This window comes from Ischnura elegans, chromosome 1 (genome assembly GCF_921293095.1).
Source record: "Ischnura elegans chromosome 1, ioIscEleg1.1, whole genome shotgun sequence".
In the NCBI taxonomy this organism is placed as follows: domain Eukaryota; kingdom Metazoa; phylum Arthropoda; class Insecta; order Odonata; family Coenagrionidae; genus Ischnura; species Ischnura elegans.
In genome coordinates, this window is record NC_060246.1 from 26996295 (window position 1) to 27012373 (window position 16079).

The 16079-nt window shown below is 42.5% G+C and overlaps 1 protein-coding gene across 4 annotated transcripts in view; it reads right to left on the reverse strand.

The window, feature by feature from the left end:
- The window catches only part of LOC124157648 (cAMP-specific 3',5'-cyclic phosphodiesterase-like), a 970120-nt gene that overhangs the window by 829105 nt on the left and 124936 nt on the right, over window positions 1-16079 (reverse strand). For 2 of the 4 annotated variants that reach the window (XM_046532575.1, XM_046532566.1), the window contains exon 1: window positions 9261-10861. The exons of the other annotated variants lie outside the window; for them this stretch is intronic. In XM_046532575.1, coding sequence (XP_046388531.1) covers window positions 9261-10183 — 923 coding nt within the window. In that variant the 5' untranslated portion in view covers window positions 10184-10861. Of the gene's footprint in view, window positions 1-9260; window positions 10862-16079 lie in introns of those variants that run through there. 4 annotated transcript variants of the gene reach the window in all.

A 16079-nucleotide genomic window follows, 5' to 3' on the forward strand; every position in this document is an offset into this window, starting at 1 on the left:
TGACTGTTCCACCAGATGGAAGATCATCAAAATAAAATTTCATGAAGAGTAAATTTACATTATGCAAAGGAGTCAAATTTCTAAATCATGTCCGCCAAAGGTGGTCAGTCATTATAATAATAATTGATATGAGATATACAAGTTTTTGTGCACCAGAAGGAGCTGGACCATGTGTATGAATGAAGCAGATAATGAAGAAGATAATACAGAAGAATTGAGTACGTTTGTAAAGATTAGCTGATAGGCGACTTGGGTGGAGAGCTGCGTCAAACCAATATCCAGGTCACATGATTACTGATGATGATTGTGTTGTTAATTGGATGATAACCCATAATGTACCTTATTATCTTGACTACATGAAAAAATCTTCACCACATGCCGTAAAAATCTCACAATGCATTGGAAGAATGAAAGCAATATTTGAAGGACTTTCTAGATAAAATTATTTTCCATTAAAAAAAAACAAAGAATCTAATTCAGATTAAAACAGGCTCAATTTCAAATTAATTAATAAAAAAATTATTTATTTAAAATTATCAAATGCCGAAATGAGAAACAGGAGTCGGTAAGGGGAATCTAAGCTTACCTCCGTGGAATCAACGTAAAGACGTCACCTGCCCAAAGTCAATTTCAGTAGTGTGCCTACTTTTCACGGTAGATATTCGATTATCAGAACTCAGCAAGTGGCTGTCTTCCCGCTAGTCCCTTAGCGTAACTTGAATAACCTATATATCCATGCATGTTCATGTAGGAAGTTTCGAGATAATCAAGTAAATGATCACATGAGCCACCTACCGGGCAAAGGCGGCTTAGAGGAAGAGAGAGAGAGAATGAGTTATGGGGCTGAAGGATAGCCTTGCACAGCATATTGAGAGAATTTCAATGTCGTGAGTACCGCCTGCAATTAACAATGAACGATGGCAGGAAAAGAAAATACACACACTTAAGCTCGAGTAATGAGCACAGGCTCAGCACTCTGCAAGTTTCTTCGTTGTAATACCTTCCCTTAATGAATATTAAGCTCGGAAATTTATTTCATGAAATTAAGTAGGGTAGTTAGTTTTTCGTAATAATTAAAAGAATACTGGAGAAATTTTGTCAGAAAAATATCCAGAAATTATAACTTGGTGGAGTATATGTAGTACAGTACTAAATCTGACAAAGTAAATGTGTAGGCGTCCCTCTAGATAGGGAATTTTCTTTTTCATTCAATAGGTAGTGAAAATGTAGTTTTAAAAGTAAAGCCTTGACTGAGCATTGATAAATAAATAATGGACTTCTAACAACTAATGGTCAATATAAAAAATTACGAGTCACTTTTTTAATCAGTAGAAGTGTAGTAATCTATAAATAAAATTGATATGCATAGCCTTCTTAGTAAAACTGAGGACTAAAAGTCTCTTTCCTTCCCAAAACTATTCAGAATAATTTCTTTCCAGTCACTTCTTCATGGAAATAAGTGAATAAGAGAACAAAAGCAACCAGGTCTTTTGATGAAAGTTGGTGGTTATCAACTTTACTAAGTCAACAAAAGTCTTGAATGACCGGTGAAAAAAATTACGAACACAGTTTAAATCAATATTGTCATGGAGTAAAGAAACGATTAGAGCGGAAGGAAAACTTTTCATTAAGTAAAGAATCTGAGAAAAGATACATAGCAAAATCAAAACCTTAAACAGCTACGATTAAAGTCTGTTTTTGAGTCTAGTTGACGACAAATTTCACAATGAGAGAGTCGGACAGCTAGAAGTTAAATATGTAATGACGCTATTAAAATGACGAAGAAACGTTTCGCGGAAACTTTACAAGTTCAACACCATAAATATCATAACTCATACCAATGAGATACATGTGACTGGGAAGACTCCTTCTTTTACAAAACGTAAGTCAGAATATTCCTTATAAATTTGATGAAGAAACAGCAAATATAAAGGATCTGAAATTAGCGTAGACTTCGACACGCTTATTTTCCCTTTCAGGACGTATGTCAAGAGCAGAGAACTCAAGTTGTTAAAGAATTGGCGGTTGATGGAGGAACAGGGCAGTGACTTTCAAGTTCGCGAAAGTTTTGCGCCAATGTTTGGCAGAACTAAGTCGCTTTCGTTGAAAATTGAATCCTATCCTTCAAGGGCAGAGATCCTTTCTTCTTTTACTGGCTGTGGAATCTTAACTGAGTTAATTCTTTGGCCTTTGAGCCAAATTTAATCACCAAGCAATCAGCACTTGCTACAGAGGATTAATTACCTGAAATAATTACTCCAGGAATTTCATTCAGTTGATTGTAGAACGAACGGGATGAATTAATGCAAATGATTATATAAGGTCTAGGCTAGGAATTGATCAAAAACTAGGAATTGATATAACTCAAACGGGAAAAAATTTAGATTAAACCGATGGTCACGGGGAAAAACTTACTAGATTAAATAGAGTAAGTATATATATATACTCGCTGTATGGTAAAGGTTAGACGATTTTCGATAAGTCTTTGAAGTTTAAAATTGCTCCCCTGTAAAATTTGCGTTCATTGACTTACCAAGTTTTTCCCGTGACCGTCGATACAATGATGAATTTTTACAGCTGCTAAAAACTACGTAAAATGGGCAAAACTCTACGTGATTTAAAAAATAATAATGTAATATCAATGCATAAATATTCAGTTACATGAAAAGTGAAAAAATTTGAACTGAAAATTTTTGAACAAATAGGAGATTTCAATAGTCGTCGATGGTTATACGTATGGTCTATGACATTGCATGCAATCGGTTCAATTCTCAGCTAACGGTATAGTGTGGATGAACTCAATTTTCGCCTCTGCATGGACTGTTTCCCCGGTTCATTAAAGCATACCATAGAACACCTGTTATGTCACTCTACTGATTAGAGTATGGAGGCCAAAACGATCCCACATCCAGAGTAGATAACCTTGGGAAAACGTATAGAAAAGCTCTCAATGCCACGTGGTCTGGTGAAGTGCAGTGTCAACCCACCAGCTGCTCTGCAAAGCCAATGTGCGTGTTTCCATCATAGAGGTGGCAAAACCTTTAGCTTAACGAAGATAATACTAATGAGGCAATGGATGTTAAAATATGAATAAAGCTTGACTTGAGCCGCGGATGTTTCAGTAACAAAGTATACAAAAATACCAATTACTCATGAATTCATGCTAGTAATTTTATGGATTGGGTTAAAAAAATGTAGTTTATTTCCGAAAAAATGCTCAACGTTCTCTCTATAGAATACTACTGGCATTATTTCATGAGCATTGTGCGTATGTATGAGCAGTTGGCATGATTATGCGCCTAAATAAACAGATTTTTGATAGCCATGATCCAATGTTTTGACACTTAATACTTCTTGGCATCTTTAAAGATTGTTATACGATTTACAAAATCAAACAATTGAGTCTTTGAATATTAAGCATTTTACATTTGTTAACCCTCCGTGACTCGCGCCCTAAATACGAACGTGAGAGCTCGCGTGGGGTGTTTCTGACACCCCACTCGTTTTTTTTTTGCTTTTTTCAATTGTTTAATTGTATTTTGCCTTAATTTTTGCTATTTACCTATCCTTTCATAACTCCTGATAATATTTGTTTGTTTGATATGAATAATTGTCGCATAGGAATATTTTGTTGTAATTTTGTTAATTTTCAAAAGAATTTGAAGTACAAAAGATGCGGACGTTCATACAATTTGTAAGCATTCTTACATATTGGCTGTATTCTAATTAAAGCAATAATAATTTTGTTCACATAAATTAACAAATTGCATTACCTGGCTAAATAATTTTATATGTTACTTCGTTTCAATATTTTATATGAATTGAATTTTGATTATTTGATGGAAAAACCGGCCGCGAGTCTTGCGATTTGCCTGCTTTTGAGCTAATGGAAATGATTTGATGATTAGGGTTTTTTTACATTTGTTATAACGATCAAATAGTATTCTAAGTTGTTAATAATGATTCTGAAAAGTATTTTTGAAGAATTTTATCTCAATCACTGGCTTTTTCAAGTGGGAAAATTCTGAATAATCTTCTAGTCTATAAATTCCAAATTTGCCTTGGAAATGCTGTATCTTTTCGGAAATCGAGGGTGGACCTGTAGTCTGTTCAAATAAGGAAGGATGGGTAAGAGATTTGGCATGGATCGAGGGCCCAACGATAACCGCGTACATGCCGTCAGCCAAAAATTACCCGGGGTCCAGTCGATCACGCTCGATATAATGTGTCACGAATCGCACTCCACTCGGAAAAATTATCTCATAAAGTAAGCGTGATATGTAATTTTTTATTATATCTTTGATTTCTACGTGTAATTTCATAAAGAAAGAGTCTCTATACGACGGAGCTACGTCCATTAGTTATGTAGCACTTACATAGCCGTTGCAAAAAAAAGCACTAAGTGTTGCACAACTACTTGACATAGCTCCGTCCTGTTTACACTCTTTTTTCATGAAATTACGCGTAGAAATCAAAACTGTAAAAAAATACAAATTACGCTTATTTATATGCAGTAATATTTCAGAGTGGAGTGCAATTCATGACTAATTATAGCAAAAGCGGTCTACCAGACCCCGGCTATTGTTTGGCGGATGGCAGGTAGGAAGCTATGGTTGGACCTCGAGCGGTGCCTAATCTCTTACCCGCCTTCCCTGTTTGGATAGACTATACCAACGATCGGAAAATCTGGACTACTCCTTCCGTTGTTTATTTCTCACGCACAAGAACCCCCTACACGGGTTCTTACTCACGCCATTCATTGTGCCCTAGTATGTCATGTTATGATCGACTATCTCGAATTTTCGTCATGACTCACGCCAGGTTTGGGGAAGGACAGGGTATGGCAAATACCGCAGCAAGAAGTGTGAAAACCCCCCTACGCACCCAAGACTGGAAGCAATAAAAAGGTTTCGCAAATGAAGCGGCGGTAGACTGAGGGGGAAAGATTCTCTTTCCTTTGTACGCAGCTGAGTCAGGGTCATTCGGATTTCGGAAATGTTTTGGGCTTAGGCCGGAAAGGATCTGGTTGAAGGTCTTCGCTACTCTCTTTGCTGAGAGGTTTACCCTGCAATAAATCCTTTTGTTCTGGCTGTCTCGGTATCCTAGTAAAAGAGAAGTTTGCTCTCCATTCGGCAATTCAAATATGAATTTTTACTTCTCTAAACAAGATTTGTCTTCGTTACTTGGTGCATGCAGACATCACGATAGTTACCACAAAAATTTCCCTGCGAAATCCTCGCTATTATTGATCAATATTCATATGCTCCTTTGGGATAGTTGCATTTTGATCAACTTTCGATATTATTATGTGTAAAATGAGACAGAAAATATTTACGAACTGTAGCAAGTTGGTATAGCCTCAGTTGACATTTGGAAGGGCTGGTGAATGACACGAAAAAATCATTTACACGAATTCCTTCATGAAACTATTTTTTAATATTTTCCAAGCACTCACTACATTCTTTCAACATGTGCGATGCACACATGTTCCTTTCACAAATTTCACAAAACAATTTAGTTTTTATGTCTTTGGCTCTGGGGCAAATTACACACCTTCCACTTCCTCTTCTCCCCTTTTCCTGTGGCTCCGATATTGATGGCTCTCCGATTTTCTCAAACGTTTTCCTAAATTCTTTTGGCAAATTTTTTTGTGTACTTCTCTGGGCAATAAAAGGTTTTGTTAAGCCTTTAGCAATTTCTCGGAGGAATTTTCTTCTATTTGTCTTAATTTCAGGATGTAAGTTCCTGAAAATAACGAACGCATTGATGCCCAATGTATTCATCAAATGATAAAAAACCACCATAGGCCATCTCCTTGTGTTTCTGGCAACACTATAGGTAGCGCACATTTCATCTATCGTATCTACACCACCTTTCGTAGAGTTGTAAAAGGATATCATTTCCGGTTTTTTTTTCTCACCTGTGGTCGGATCAATGCTAATATCGCTGTGCATACTCGAAATCATGAGGACGTTTTTCTTCTTTTTAGGAATATATGACACAAGAGTCATATTTTTCCTGAAGAAAAAAATGCTACTATACTCATCTCTATTTTTGACAAAAACAATTTCAGGGGGAAGCTCTGCCTTATTCTTCCTAATGGTCCCCACAATAGTAAGTTTTTTTAGAAGTAGATCTTCCAAAAGTGGCACACTCATGAACCAATTGTCCACTGTAATGTTCCTCCCCGTTCCCAAAATTGGACTGACAATCATTTTTACAACCTCCTTTGGGCTGTTGTCTACTCTAAAAGGACCATCTGGCTGAATACCTAGGTAAACCTCCATTTTTTGCGTGTAATACACAGTAGCATCTACAAGTGCAAATATTTTTATGCCGTACTTTGCGGGTTTATTTGGTAAATATTGGCGGAAAGAACATCTACCCCGAAAAGGAACTAATTGTTCATTTACTGTAGCAAACTCACCAATGTTGTGCAATTGTTCAAATTTACGGATAAAAATTTCAAATACCTTTCTTATCGGAGCCAATTTATCAGTTTTTCTCCTATTTTCTCTGTCTCTGATGTCATCAAATCTTAGACATTGAAGCAGCAATTTAAACCTCTGGTAATTCATTGATGCCCTAAATATCTCCACACCCAAACCATCTTGATCCCACATATCTTTCAAGTTCTGGCGACCTGATTTGTTTGCCCCTAAATAAAAAAACAGACCAATGAGACATCTGATTTCAGATTCGCCTGTTGGCTTAGCATCTCTTTCTCGAGAATAATTTTGCGCCTTTTCTGCAAGTTTGATATTTGTACTATTTAAAATTATGTGACAGATGTTCTCATCAAAAAATTATGTCAAAACAATCTAGCCGAGAATTTATATCATTCTTATTTCCCTTGAAGCCAGCTGCCTGAGATACAATGTTATGAACTGGTGTTCGAACATTACGTCGTGGCTCAGAGGTACTCCATTTTGTCACTCGATCTTTGCCCGTTAAAAAATTATCCTTAGTCACAGTTGTATACTCAGTCTCTGAATCACTGATGTCCTGATCGCTACATGTGTCGTGCTCCGATTCCTGTGCTGAAGCTGAAGAGAATTCAGTGTATGAATCAAATTCTTCCTCTTCGGATAGTCCACTGGAAAGCAGAAGAGCAGTTTCTATGTCCCTCTCTGATCGTAAATAGGTCATCTAAGGGAAAATATAGTTTATATAAGTTTCTGAATGATTTTCAGTGATTCCTAAAATTAAAATTTTTCATTTATCAGAAATTGAAAATGACATGAACTTACCTCGAGGTCTCTAGAGAATTTCTAGGCTTCCCACTAGCAATCACTTCTAAGAGAAAAAAGTTATACGAATTTTGGGATGAAATTCTTCCCTAAAATGGAAAATAAAAGAAATCTTGCGTATAGTCTCCTTTGAAATAATGAAGTAACGAAAAATAATGGTGAAATAAGCGTTGAAAATTTATAAAACGTAATAAAGCATTAGGTATCGAAATAATGATTGTAAAAATAAGATAAATTTTATAATTGTAAGTGAAAAGACTCACCAAATAAAAGAACGAAGTATACTTCGCGGCAGTATTCAGTAGAGGATCCAATGAACACAAAAACAAGTAAACGCAAAAAAGTTTACGGCACACATTCAAGCATGAAACCAACACTCGAAAATTTCGCTCCGACGGGATGCGCACTGTCTTCACAAAAGCGTCTGATCTCGGCCGAAAACGGAAAGAAACTAACCAATTTTCCAGGACAGCTAGGAAATATCCCTAAACTCAGCTACTGAAAAGATGAGACCATAAAACTAGACCCGAAACGAACTCTAACCAAAACAAGACGCTGGGGTGCCTGGGACACCCCGCGCGAGTCACGGCGGGTTAAATTAAATTTATCGTAATAAAGGACTGGAATAATGGCTTTCAGATTAAAAAATGTTTCTTTCCCGTCAGGAAATAAATTTACCAAACACCTTTTATAAGATGGTACTTAATTTTCATTCATCACTCGATAGATTCTCATTATTCGCCATTTTCTATGCACACACTTAAATATTTATAGGTTATGCGATGACGACTACGATCATTCCCCACTCTACATAGAACAACTGTGATTTTCACTCTTGCGAGAAAAGACTTATAAGACTTTCCTCACGTCACGTACAAATGAATGGCAACATTCTACAGATCGTTAATTGCAGGTAAAGTTTGATTCAAGAGTAGAACTTTGTACCGTATTTCTAAGAACTTTTAGTAGTTATGACGGAAATGTTAATAACTCATGGGACTAAACAAGAAATAGGAAGGAGAAAACTTATTCAAATTGACTCGAGATCCCACTGCTCTTACGCCATCATTTCTGCTAAGAGGCACGCTCATGTCAAATAAGAACGACACGGCACTAAAACCGATAAGACCCATTAGTCCTTTGAAGAGCGTGAAAATGAGAGACGCTCGAAATGTCCACGGAGATTTGTAAGAGAGAGAGAGAAAGAGAGAGAGAGAGCTCCCTTTTGAGGAACGGCTGCTTCCAGCGAGCATGACTCCCACTCAAAAAGACGACACGCATAATCCGATACACGAGCAGCGTGTAATCGCTGTAAAATCCGACCCGCTCTCGAACTGAAACGAATACCAACATAGTGTCTCGCGACACCACCGTGGAAACAGCACGCGCCGGCAGCGGAGCATGGCGAGAGAGGCGTGACAGACCGCTTGGGTGGGAATTAATCCCCAGGCGCCTGCGTGACATGGAGGATGGAAGTGGGGGTAGAAGGAGCCACAAGGAAGGGAAAGGAGTGAAAGAGGGGGAGGAGTGTGGTTGTGGGAGAGGGGAGGGACGGCTACCACCACCACCAGCGGCAGCGGCGCGCGGCGAGAGGCAGGAGGCGGCGAGGTGCGGGTCAAACAGGAGGTAGACGACGGTAGGCATCGGACAAAACCCACACAATAGAACCGTGCGTTGGCTGTGTGGTATCCCATGACGGGGGCGGCGGCCTGGTGGCGTTTTCCTTATTGGCGTCCGTGCTGTTGGATTCTGCCAATCTAACTGGCTCCCGACGACAAAATTTGGCTCCGAGAGATTAGACTCACAAAACAGAGACATACTGAATATTTGTCGGAGTCCTGGGCAAATTTTGGGATCTTGCTAATATTTTATTGACTGCAACAACGAGGTAGGTAGTGCGCAGACAGACGAGCAGACTCGGTGATGGCGAGGAAACTATGCTGAATTCGGCAGCGTACAGGTCTACCGAAAACCGAGTTTCCTCCATTATACTCCAAAGCAGGTACTCACTCTAGAAACACCTCGCTGTCACTTCTTGGCAGCACTAGCCGGGGCAGCACGACGGCTTTCTTGCGACGGGTGCGGAGCGAGAAGGTCGAGGAAGACATTGCTGAGGCCATGGACGCGGTTATCCCTTGGTACAACTCCGGAGTTGGCGAGTGCGGAGACAGGATGGTCAGCCTTCTCGGCGGTGGGAACAGGCCCCCCTCAACCCCTGGGAGACACAATTGCTGCGGGGGCACAGCGCCGCCGGGGCGCCGGCCCCATCCGAACCCCGGAGGGGCCGGGAAGGGCGAGCCGCCGTGGACCGGGGTTGAGCCACCGGCGCTCTCGGCTATGACCTCTTCGGCGGAGCGGTTGCGCCTCATCTCTCGCTCCAGGGACTCGAGGGAGCGTGCCTCTATGGCCTTACGGGCCTCGCGCTCAGCGGCCGGGCCCTCTAAACGGTGCAGGGACCGCCTGGAAGAGGCCAGTGAGGCGGTGGAAGTGGTGGTGGAGTGCGCCTTGTGCAGTGTGTGTTGTTGCTGCTGCGAAGATGTGGTGGTACGGAGGCTCTCCATGGACCGGGCCGTCTCCCCCCTGGCTCCCGGCGCGGTCAGCCACTGCCTGGCCTCCCGGCCCGTGGCGGAGGTGGAATTGGAAGCGCTCGATGTCGAGGCCAAGCGCCGGCATTCCTTCGTGGATTCCTCGTCGTCCTCGCAGTCCTCCTCGGCGGAGGCGGACAGCTTGGACGAACGGGCCAGGAAGAGTCGGTTGGAGGACGTGGTGACAGTCCTCATTGTGGTGGACGAAGCAGTACGCGAGGTACTGCTCCATCTGCTGCTGCTCGTTGCGGACAGTGAAGACGCGGTCCTTGCGGACGCGACCGACGAGGTGGTAGCCGTCGAGGAAGAGGAGGACTTCTCCCCCTCCGCCTCTTCCTCGCCCTCCATATCGGCGGGCTCTTTCCCGACTGCCTCCGCTAATCGCTCAACATGCCACGGAACCACTGGCCACCCTCACCAACCACGCACATGATCTATTCGTTTATTAACTCGGAGATTGTAAGACGGTGAGGCGCGTACTTCTCGCTGCGGTCCTTTTCTTCGCCGTAGGCAGTAATCCAATGAACTCGCGACACAGTGGAGTGAACGAATTAATGTATTCCGGTCTTTTCGCTGCCCCTATCTACTCGCCCCTGAACACTCAGTGCGTATTAGATAGCCTCGGTATTCTCGTTACTCACTCTCCTGCGTAGAAGTAACTTACGATTAAACAGATTCAGTGGGCATGCAGCAATAGTATCGACTTGGAGGTGGCTTTAGTAATGCACTGACACTTCGCATTCACGTATGATGGGCCCTTCGCACCGCGCTTGGGGTATGAGCGACAAAAACTACGCACAGACACGAGTGGACGTGGAGATTTGGATCAGTTAGATGTCGCGCTGTGCGACCACCGCAGTGCGCGCGAGGAGTGTTCAGCGGCTGGGTGGGCTCTCAGTAGGCGACCCGACCAGTGGTCCTCCCACTTCGTCCCTCGTGTCCTCCGCCGTGGATGTCCGCGCCTTGTCGAAGCGCGGCTGCTGTGCGTCCTCTCTCGGCCTCCTTCCTCCTTCTTTCTCCCCTCGCTCGCTCCCGCCGTAGCACTGACTGTGAGGCCAATAATAAGCGCTCCCTCTCTCTAACTCCCTCCCCCCTTCTCCTCCTCCATCCCCTCCCACCCCCCTCACCCCCGCGCACGCTACGTGAAGCACTCCTCCCCCACTCCTCTCCTACCGCCCCCACTCCCTCCACATTCTCTCCTCTCTCCCTCCACCTCAACTATACACATCTCTCACTTCGTCTTGATGGACCTTCTCACCTTTTTTTTCGATAAAAAAGAAAGAAATAAATATACACAATTGACAGACGTCTCAGAGCGCGACCACGCACCGTCACGGGTTTCGGGGGATACTAGCTTGGGGTTTTCTCTTTCCGGGATGCGGGTGAAGGAATTTTGAGATGCGGATGGCAAGAAGGAGTGGTAGTAATGGTGGTTCGTGGGTATAGAGGTGGAGTGTGATGGTTGGGTGGGTGTGGAGAGATTTCGTTCGCCCCCACGAGAGGAAGCGCAAAAAATCTGACGCGAGGATTGATGAAGACGTAGCTGGGAAGAGAAAGTGTATCGGCAGATGGAATGAAGTGAGGCAAAGAAATGTAAATAAAAACTAAGTCCCAGAAAAAAATATCACTTCCATGAACGCCTTCCGTTCCCTCTTTTTCCCGCGCAATGCAATCATATTCTTCTCTTTGTCACCCAAAAAATTGCCGGTCGTTAATATTTACCTCCTCGATATTCCTTGAAAGAAAATTCAGAAAATTGTTGTGTATGCGGAAATTATCATGTAATGATTGATTTGAGCGCAATAAATCTCTCACGCCATAACTTTACACCATACTAGATCTAAAGGCCTGTTTACACGGTACATTAACACGTACGAGTCTGTTTGCATAAATGATTTTTGCGGACCGGAACGGAACATGCACGAATGCATAGAACAGGTTCTATTTTCTGTGCATGCATTCGCACAAGTTGGGAGGTTACAGGGTGCATTTTGTCGTTTATTCTCGCGTTCATACATTTAGAAATTAACCCGTACTTGTTAGTGTACCGCGTAAACAGGCCTTAATACTTTGTATTTGGACATGTGTACAGAGGTACTTGGGTTAAAACTAAGGAATTTCCACTTTGGAGATGAAACATACCTCACATGGCCTGACTTTTGCATAGCATAAGGATGCGTCAATAAGCGACTTTTTGGTCTCATTTACTTACGACGCTACAATGTAGATACACCCGGGTCGTGAAATGCATAATTGCATTTTTTATGGCATTACAGCAACATATGTTTCCATCTTCACACATCTAACCACTTCTTTGAACCGTTCTCATGAAAATTTTATTAAATAAAGCAAACAAAACGACAAATCCTATCGCTTTTACATCTATTTTCTTTTACCTTCATCGGTAAATTGAGAAGGCAACCAGAAATAGCGCTAAACTCCTTGTCATTACTCTTTATGCTATGAGTAACGCATCTTAAGAGGGTCCATCATCTCCTAACCATTTATGAATGTAATTAACGCTATTCATAAAACGAAGGAGAGATTTATGATTGGTGGAGTTGAATGGGGACAGTCCCTCGAGTCAAAATTTTTCGGTCACAGCCGCTTGCTCGACTACCGGAGATGGTCCACGCGGAACAAAATTTTGCAAACGGGGGTGAAGGGGTAGGGGTAAGGACCGCGTGTGGCGAGGAAAATTGCGTCTAAGAAGCAAGTTTGAAGTAGTCTGTGACCCTGGGGGCGCGCATCCGGCCAGGCAGGAGCGAAAGGGAAGGAACCGGGGTCGCGGAGGAGTGGCGCTGCTTAACCCCGAGCCGCTCTGAAAACGCGACGACCTCTCCCCCTTATCTCCTTATCTGTCGAGATTCTCAGCGTTTTTTAACTCGGCTAATTAATACGGAGGGAAGAGGCTAAGAGATTACGCCCGAGAGAGAAAAAAAATGTTGAGTAACAAATGGGTGTGGGATGAAGAGGGGGGGGTAAAAATTCTGCGAAACATAACAGCACTCTACAACCCGCACCCTTTCTTCCACTTGGAATGCCTCTAGCTCAACCCACCCGACCCCCGAAATTCAAGTCCGCCCGACCTCCCTTCCTTCATAATATGCTCCCACCTGCCCCTCCCTCTCCCTTTGCCGCCGCTCCGGCCTCGTCTTCGGAGCCGATGCTGCTCCCCTGGCCTGCGGTGTGTGTGCGGCGCGGCGCGGCTCTCTCCCCCACCGCGCTCAAGAGCAGGTGTGCGGCCCAAGAGCGCGGCGGTCCTGGGAACGCCAAGGGGGCGACTGGGGGGGGGAAGTAGAGGGGGCCGGGAAATAGAGACCAAGGAGGAGGAGTGAGTGCATAAGGTTAGGCGGACAGATAGGAACGAATTCATTGATTTAGGGCATTTCCTCTTAAGGCCAGGGATATTTTATGCAAACAGACATGTCACAGGCAAAAGGTTTGTGTCCTTCCACATTCCGACACACATATTATGATACGGCTTGCGTGGAAGTATGCAAATGCAATAGTTGTCTAAGCTCGATTGTGAAAAAGTTCACAAAATTTCAAGAACTGAAAACTACTGCAGGCCAGTATGGACCAATGAAATTCATGTCTGATACTTTAGCAGGTCCCTATTTTTGGGTACGCAATATTAGTATCACACAATTGGCAAATTGATGCGCATAGTTTTGATTTATTGAATGACAACGTAATTTTGATAAAATGTATTGAAGTTTGCATAGCTATTTTGTATTAGTAGACGATATTTTGGTGTGTATTTCAGTTAGATGGCTTATAATGCTCTCTTGTGCATTTGGTAGTCATATAACTTTGTCTCGCTGGAGAAAAAAATTAAAATTCGCTTCAATAGTGTATGCAGAGAATTTCAATATTTCATTCATGATGTTTGGCCTGAGGTCAGGTTGGAGTGTAAACTGGAAAATTTGAAAGAAAGTATTCATTGGATTCGTGGAAAAAAATCACGACCTGAGTTTATATTTATTGAAAATTTCAGGCAGATAATGACGATTCTATTTCCAAAACATTTGAATAAACACGCTCCCAAGAGAGAAAGGATGAATAAATCGGAGTGGAAGAAGAAAGAGTTTGCCGTGATTTTGGGTCAATTTTGAGTGGGACGGATGGCGAGGAATGATGGCGTGTTGAGGGAAGAGGTCAAGGTGACGCGGAGCAAGGCATAAGGCCTTTCATTTCATCAGGCTACAAGAGGGTTAGCAGCGGAAGACCTAAGGGACGGGAAGCACTGAGACCATGGGTCCGGTCGAGTGGTCGGCTTTCAGTGAAGGCGTCCTCCGCAACGTAGGTCATGCAAGGAACGTGGGTGGACTAGCGAGATTCTTGTGGCAAGGACAGAGACATTGCATCAGGGTGAGCGTGGCTCGCAATGCATATCAGCAATAGGCATGGAGTACACGTCCTAGTCCACAGCCTAACACCGCTCTGCACTCTAGCTTGTGGAATATCGGTCAGGGGGACCGGTTGAAAGAAGTTCCAAGATTGATGAGTTTGATACGTGCATATAAAAGGTTACATGCGATGGATGTTCAAAGCCAGAGAAGTACCTAGTTGCTTTGAATGAACATAGTGAAGAAGATAGATATGTGGAATAGTATCTTATTCGCGATGCATTATATCATTTGAACGTTTTCGGGTGGTTTATATTTTATCTCTTTACTTCTGTAAGAAGTCACAAGAATTCGTGTGTAGTGTTTACGTATTAACAATTAAATTTTTACTGAAATTCACAAAATAGGTACTTACTTCATAATCCTAAGCTAAAGCACTAACCCCGTCCATCACTTGGTTCAGGGAGAATAAGTTATTACACAAAGGCTGAGAGGAGAGGATGCATGTTGAATATTTGAATGAAGAATAGAAACTAATGAATATGTTTTAGATCCAGCCAGGACTGTACTACCTGGTCAACCTAACAAACATTACCTCAAATTAAAGCAAGAAAATGCTAATTCATAAACGGTGCTAATTTTCTTATGCTAAAATAACTGCTGTGGTGATTCCCGATTCCTCTAGTAGCAGTGACTTCAAAAAAGGCAAGCTCATGTTTCAACAATAAAGATGCGGTGGGAGCGTATTCTCCTTTCCAAAAATTTTCAAACCTATTCAAGCCCAAATTACGACTCAGTCGGAGAACAAAGGGATATAAGTCAATAGAACTGTATACTTGTCCTCTGAATTGTAACCTCGCATTGTCTCTATATAATGTGTGACTTAGAAAGCGTAAAAAAATTGCTATCCGATCTTTAAAGATGGAACAGTGCATAACACCACCTTCTAAGCCGTGCATGAAATCACTTTATAACGACCAATGAGACGCCAGGAGTAATAAAATATGTTCGAAGTACTTCCTACGTTCCACGACTTCAGCTTAATTTCGTGGAAGCATGATATAGGGAAATGAAAGCACTTTTGTATTTTTCACGTGGAAAATTTACGAATACCAACCACTGTTTCGACATTTAAGTCACCTACTATATCTATGCACATGCTGTGAACTGAATATTACTCGCCACTGTAGGAGCTTGAATCCAAGATCTCGAAATGGAAAACCTTGCACCTAATACTTGTGATCCGGGAGAGCTTGTAATCGTATAGTTTACTATGCCGCTGAGAACATTGCAGAAAAATGCGAAAGCTCTGGCGTCAGGGATCTAAAAGGTGCTCCATGGGAATTTTGAACGTGAAAAAAGCTTTAAAAATTTTGTGTGTGTGTGCCGTGAGTACCCAATCGGGAGACTGAAGGTTCCCCTCTTATCCTTCGCCTCTCCTTGCAACGGCGGCGGAACGCGGAGAGGTCAGTGGTGTAAGTGTGTGTAGGGAGTCCGGGGCGGTCAATAATTGATTGCGATGCAAGGGTTTCCACGTGATTTTCCAAGTAGGGGGGCCGAGCGCCGAAAAAGAAAGATAAATTTAGTCCCGCGTGTGAACCGGGATGCTCTCTCCCACTCCGATCGATAAGGAGCCGTGCTCGCGTATTTCGGGCGACGGGAAAAGGACGGCGACAGATTGAGTGAGTGAAACGTCCTAATATAAAAAAAAACACCTCCTCCTAAATTTGAATTAATTGGGCCATTCATAATTCTGTAATAGAATAGTAATGGAAAATGCCTAGACGAATTGCCCTTGCAAGCAATTGCTCATAGTTGTGGGATATGACTTCAATTAGTTTCGGAAATCAGGGTGCCATAAATCTAAAGCACAGGCGGCTTAGTTTCATGAA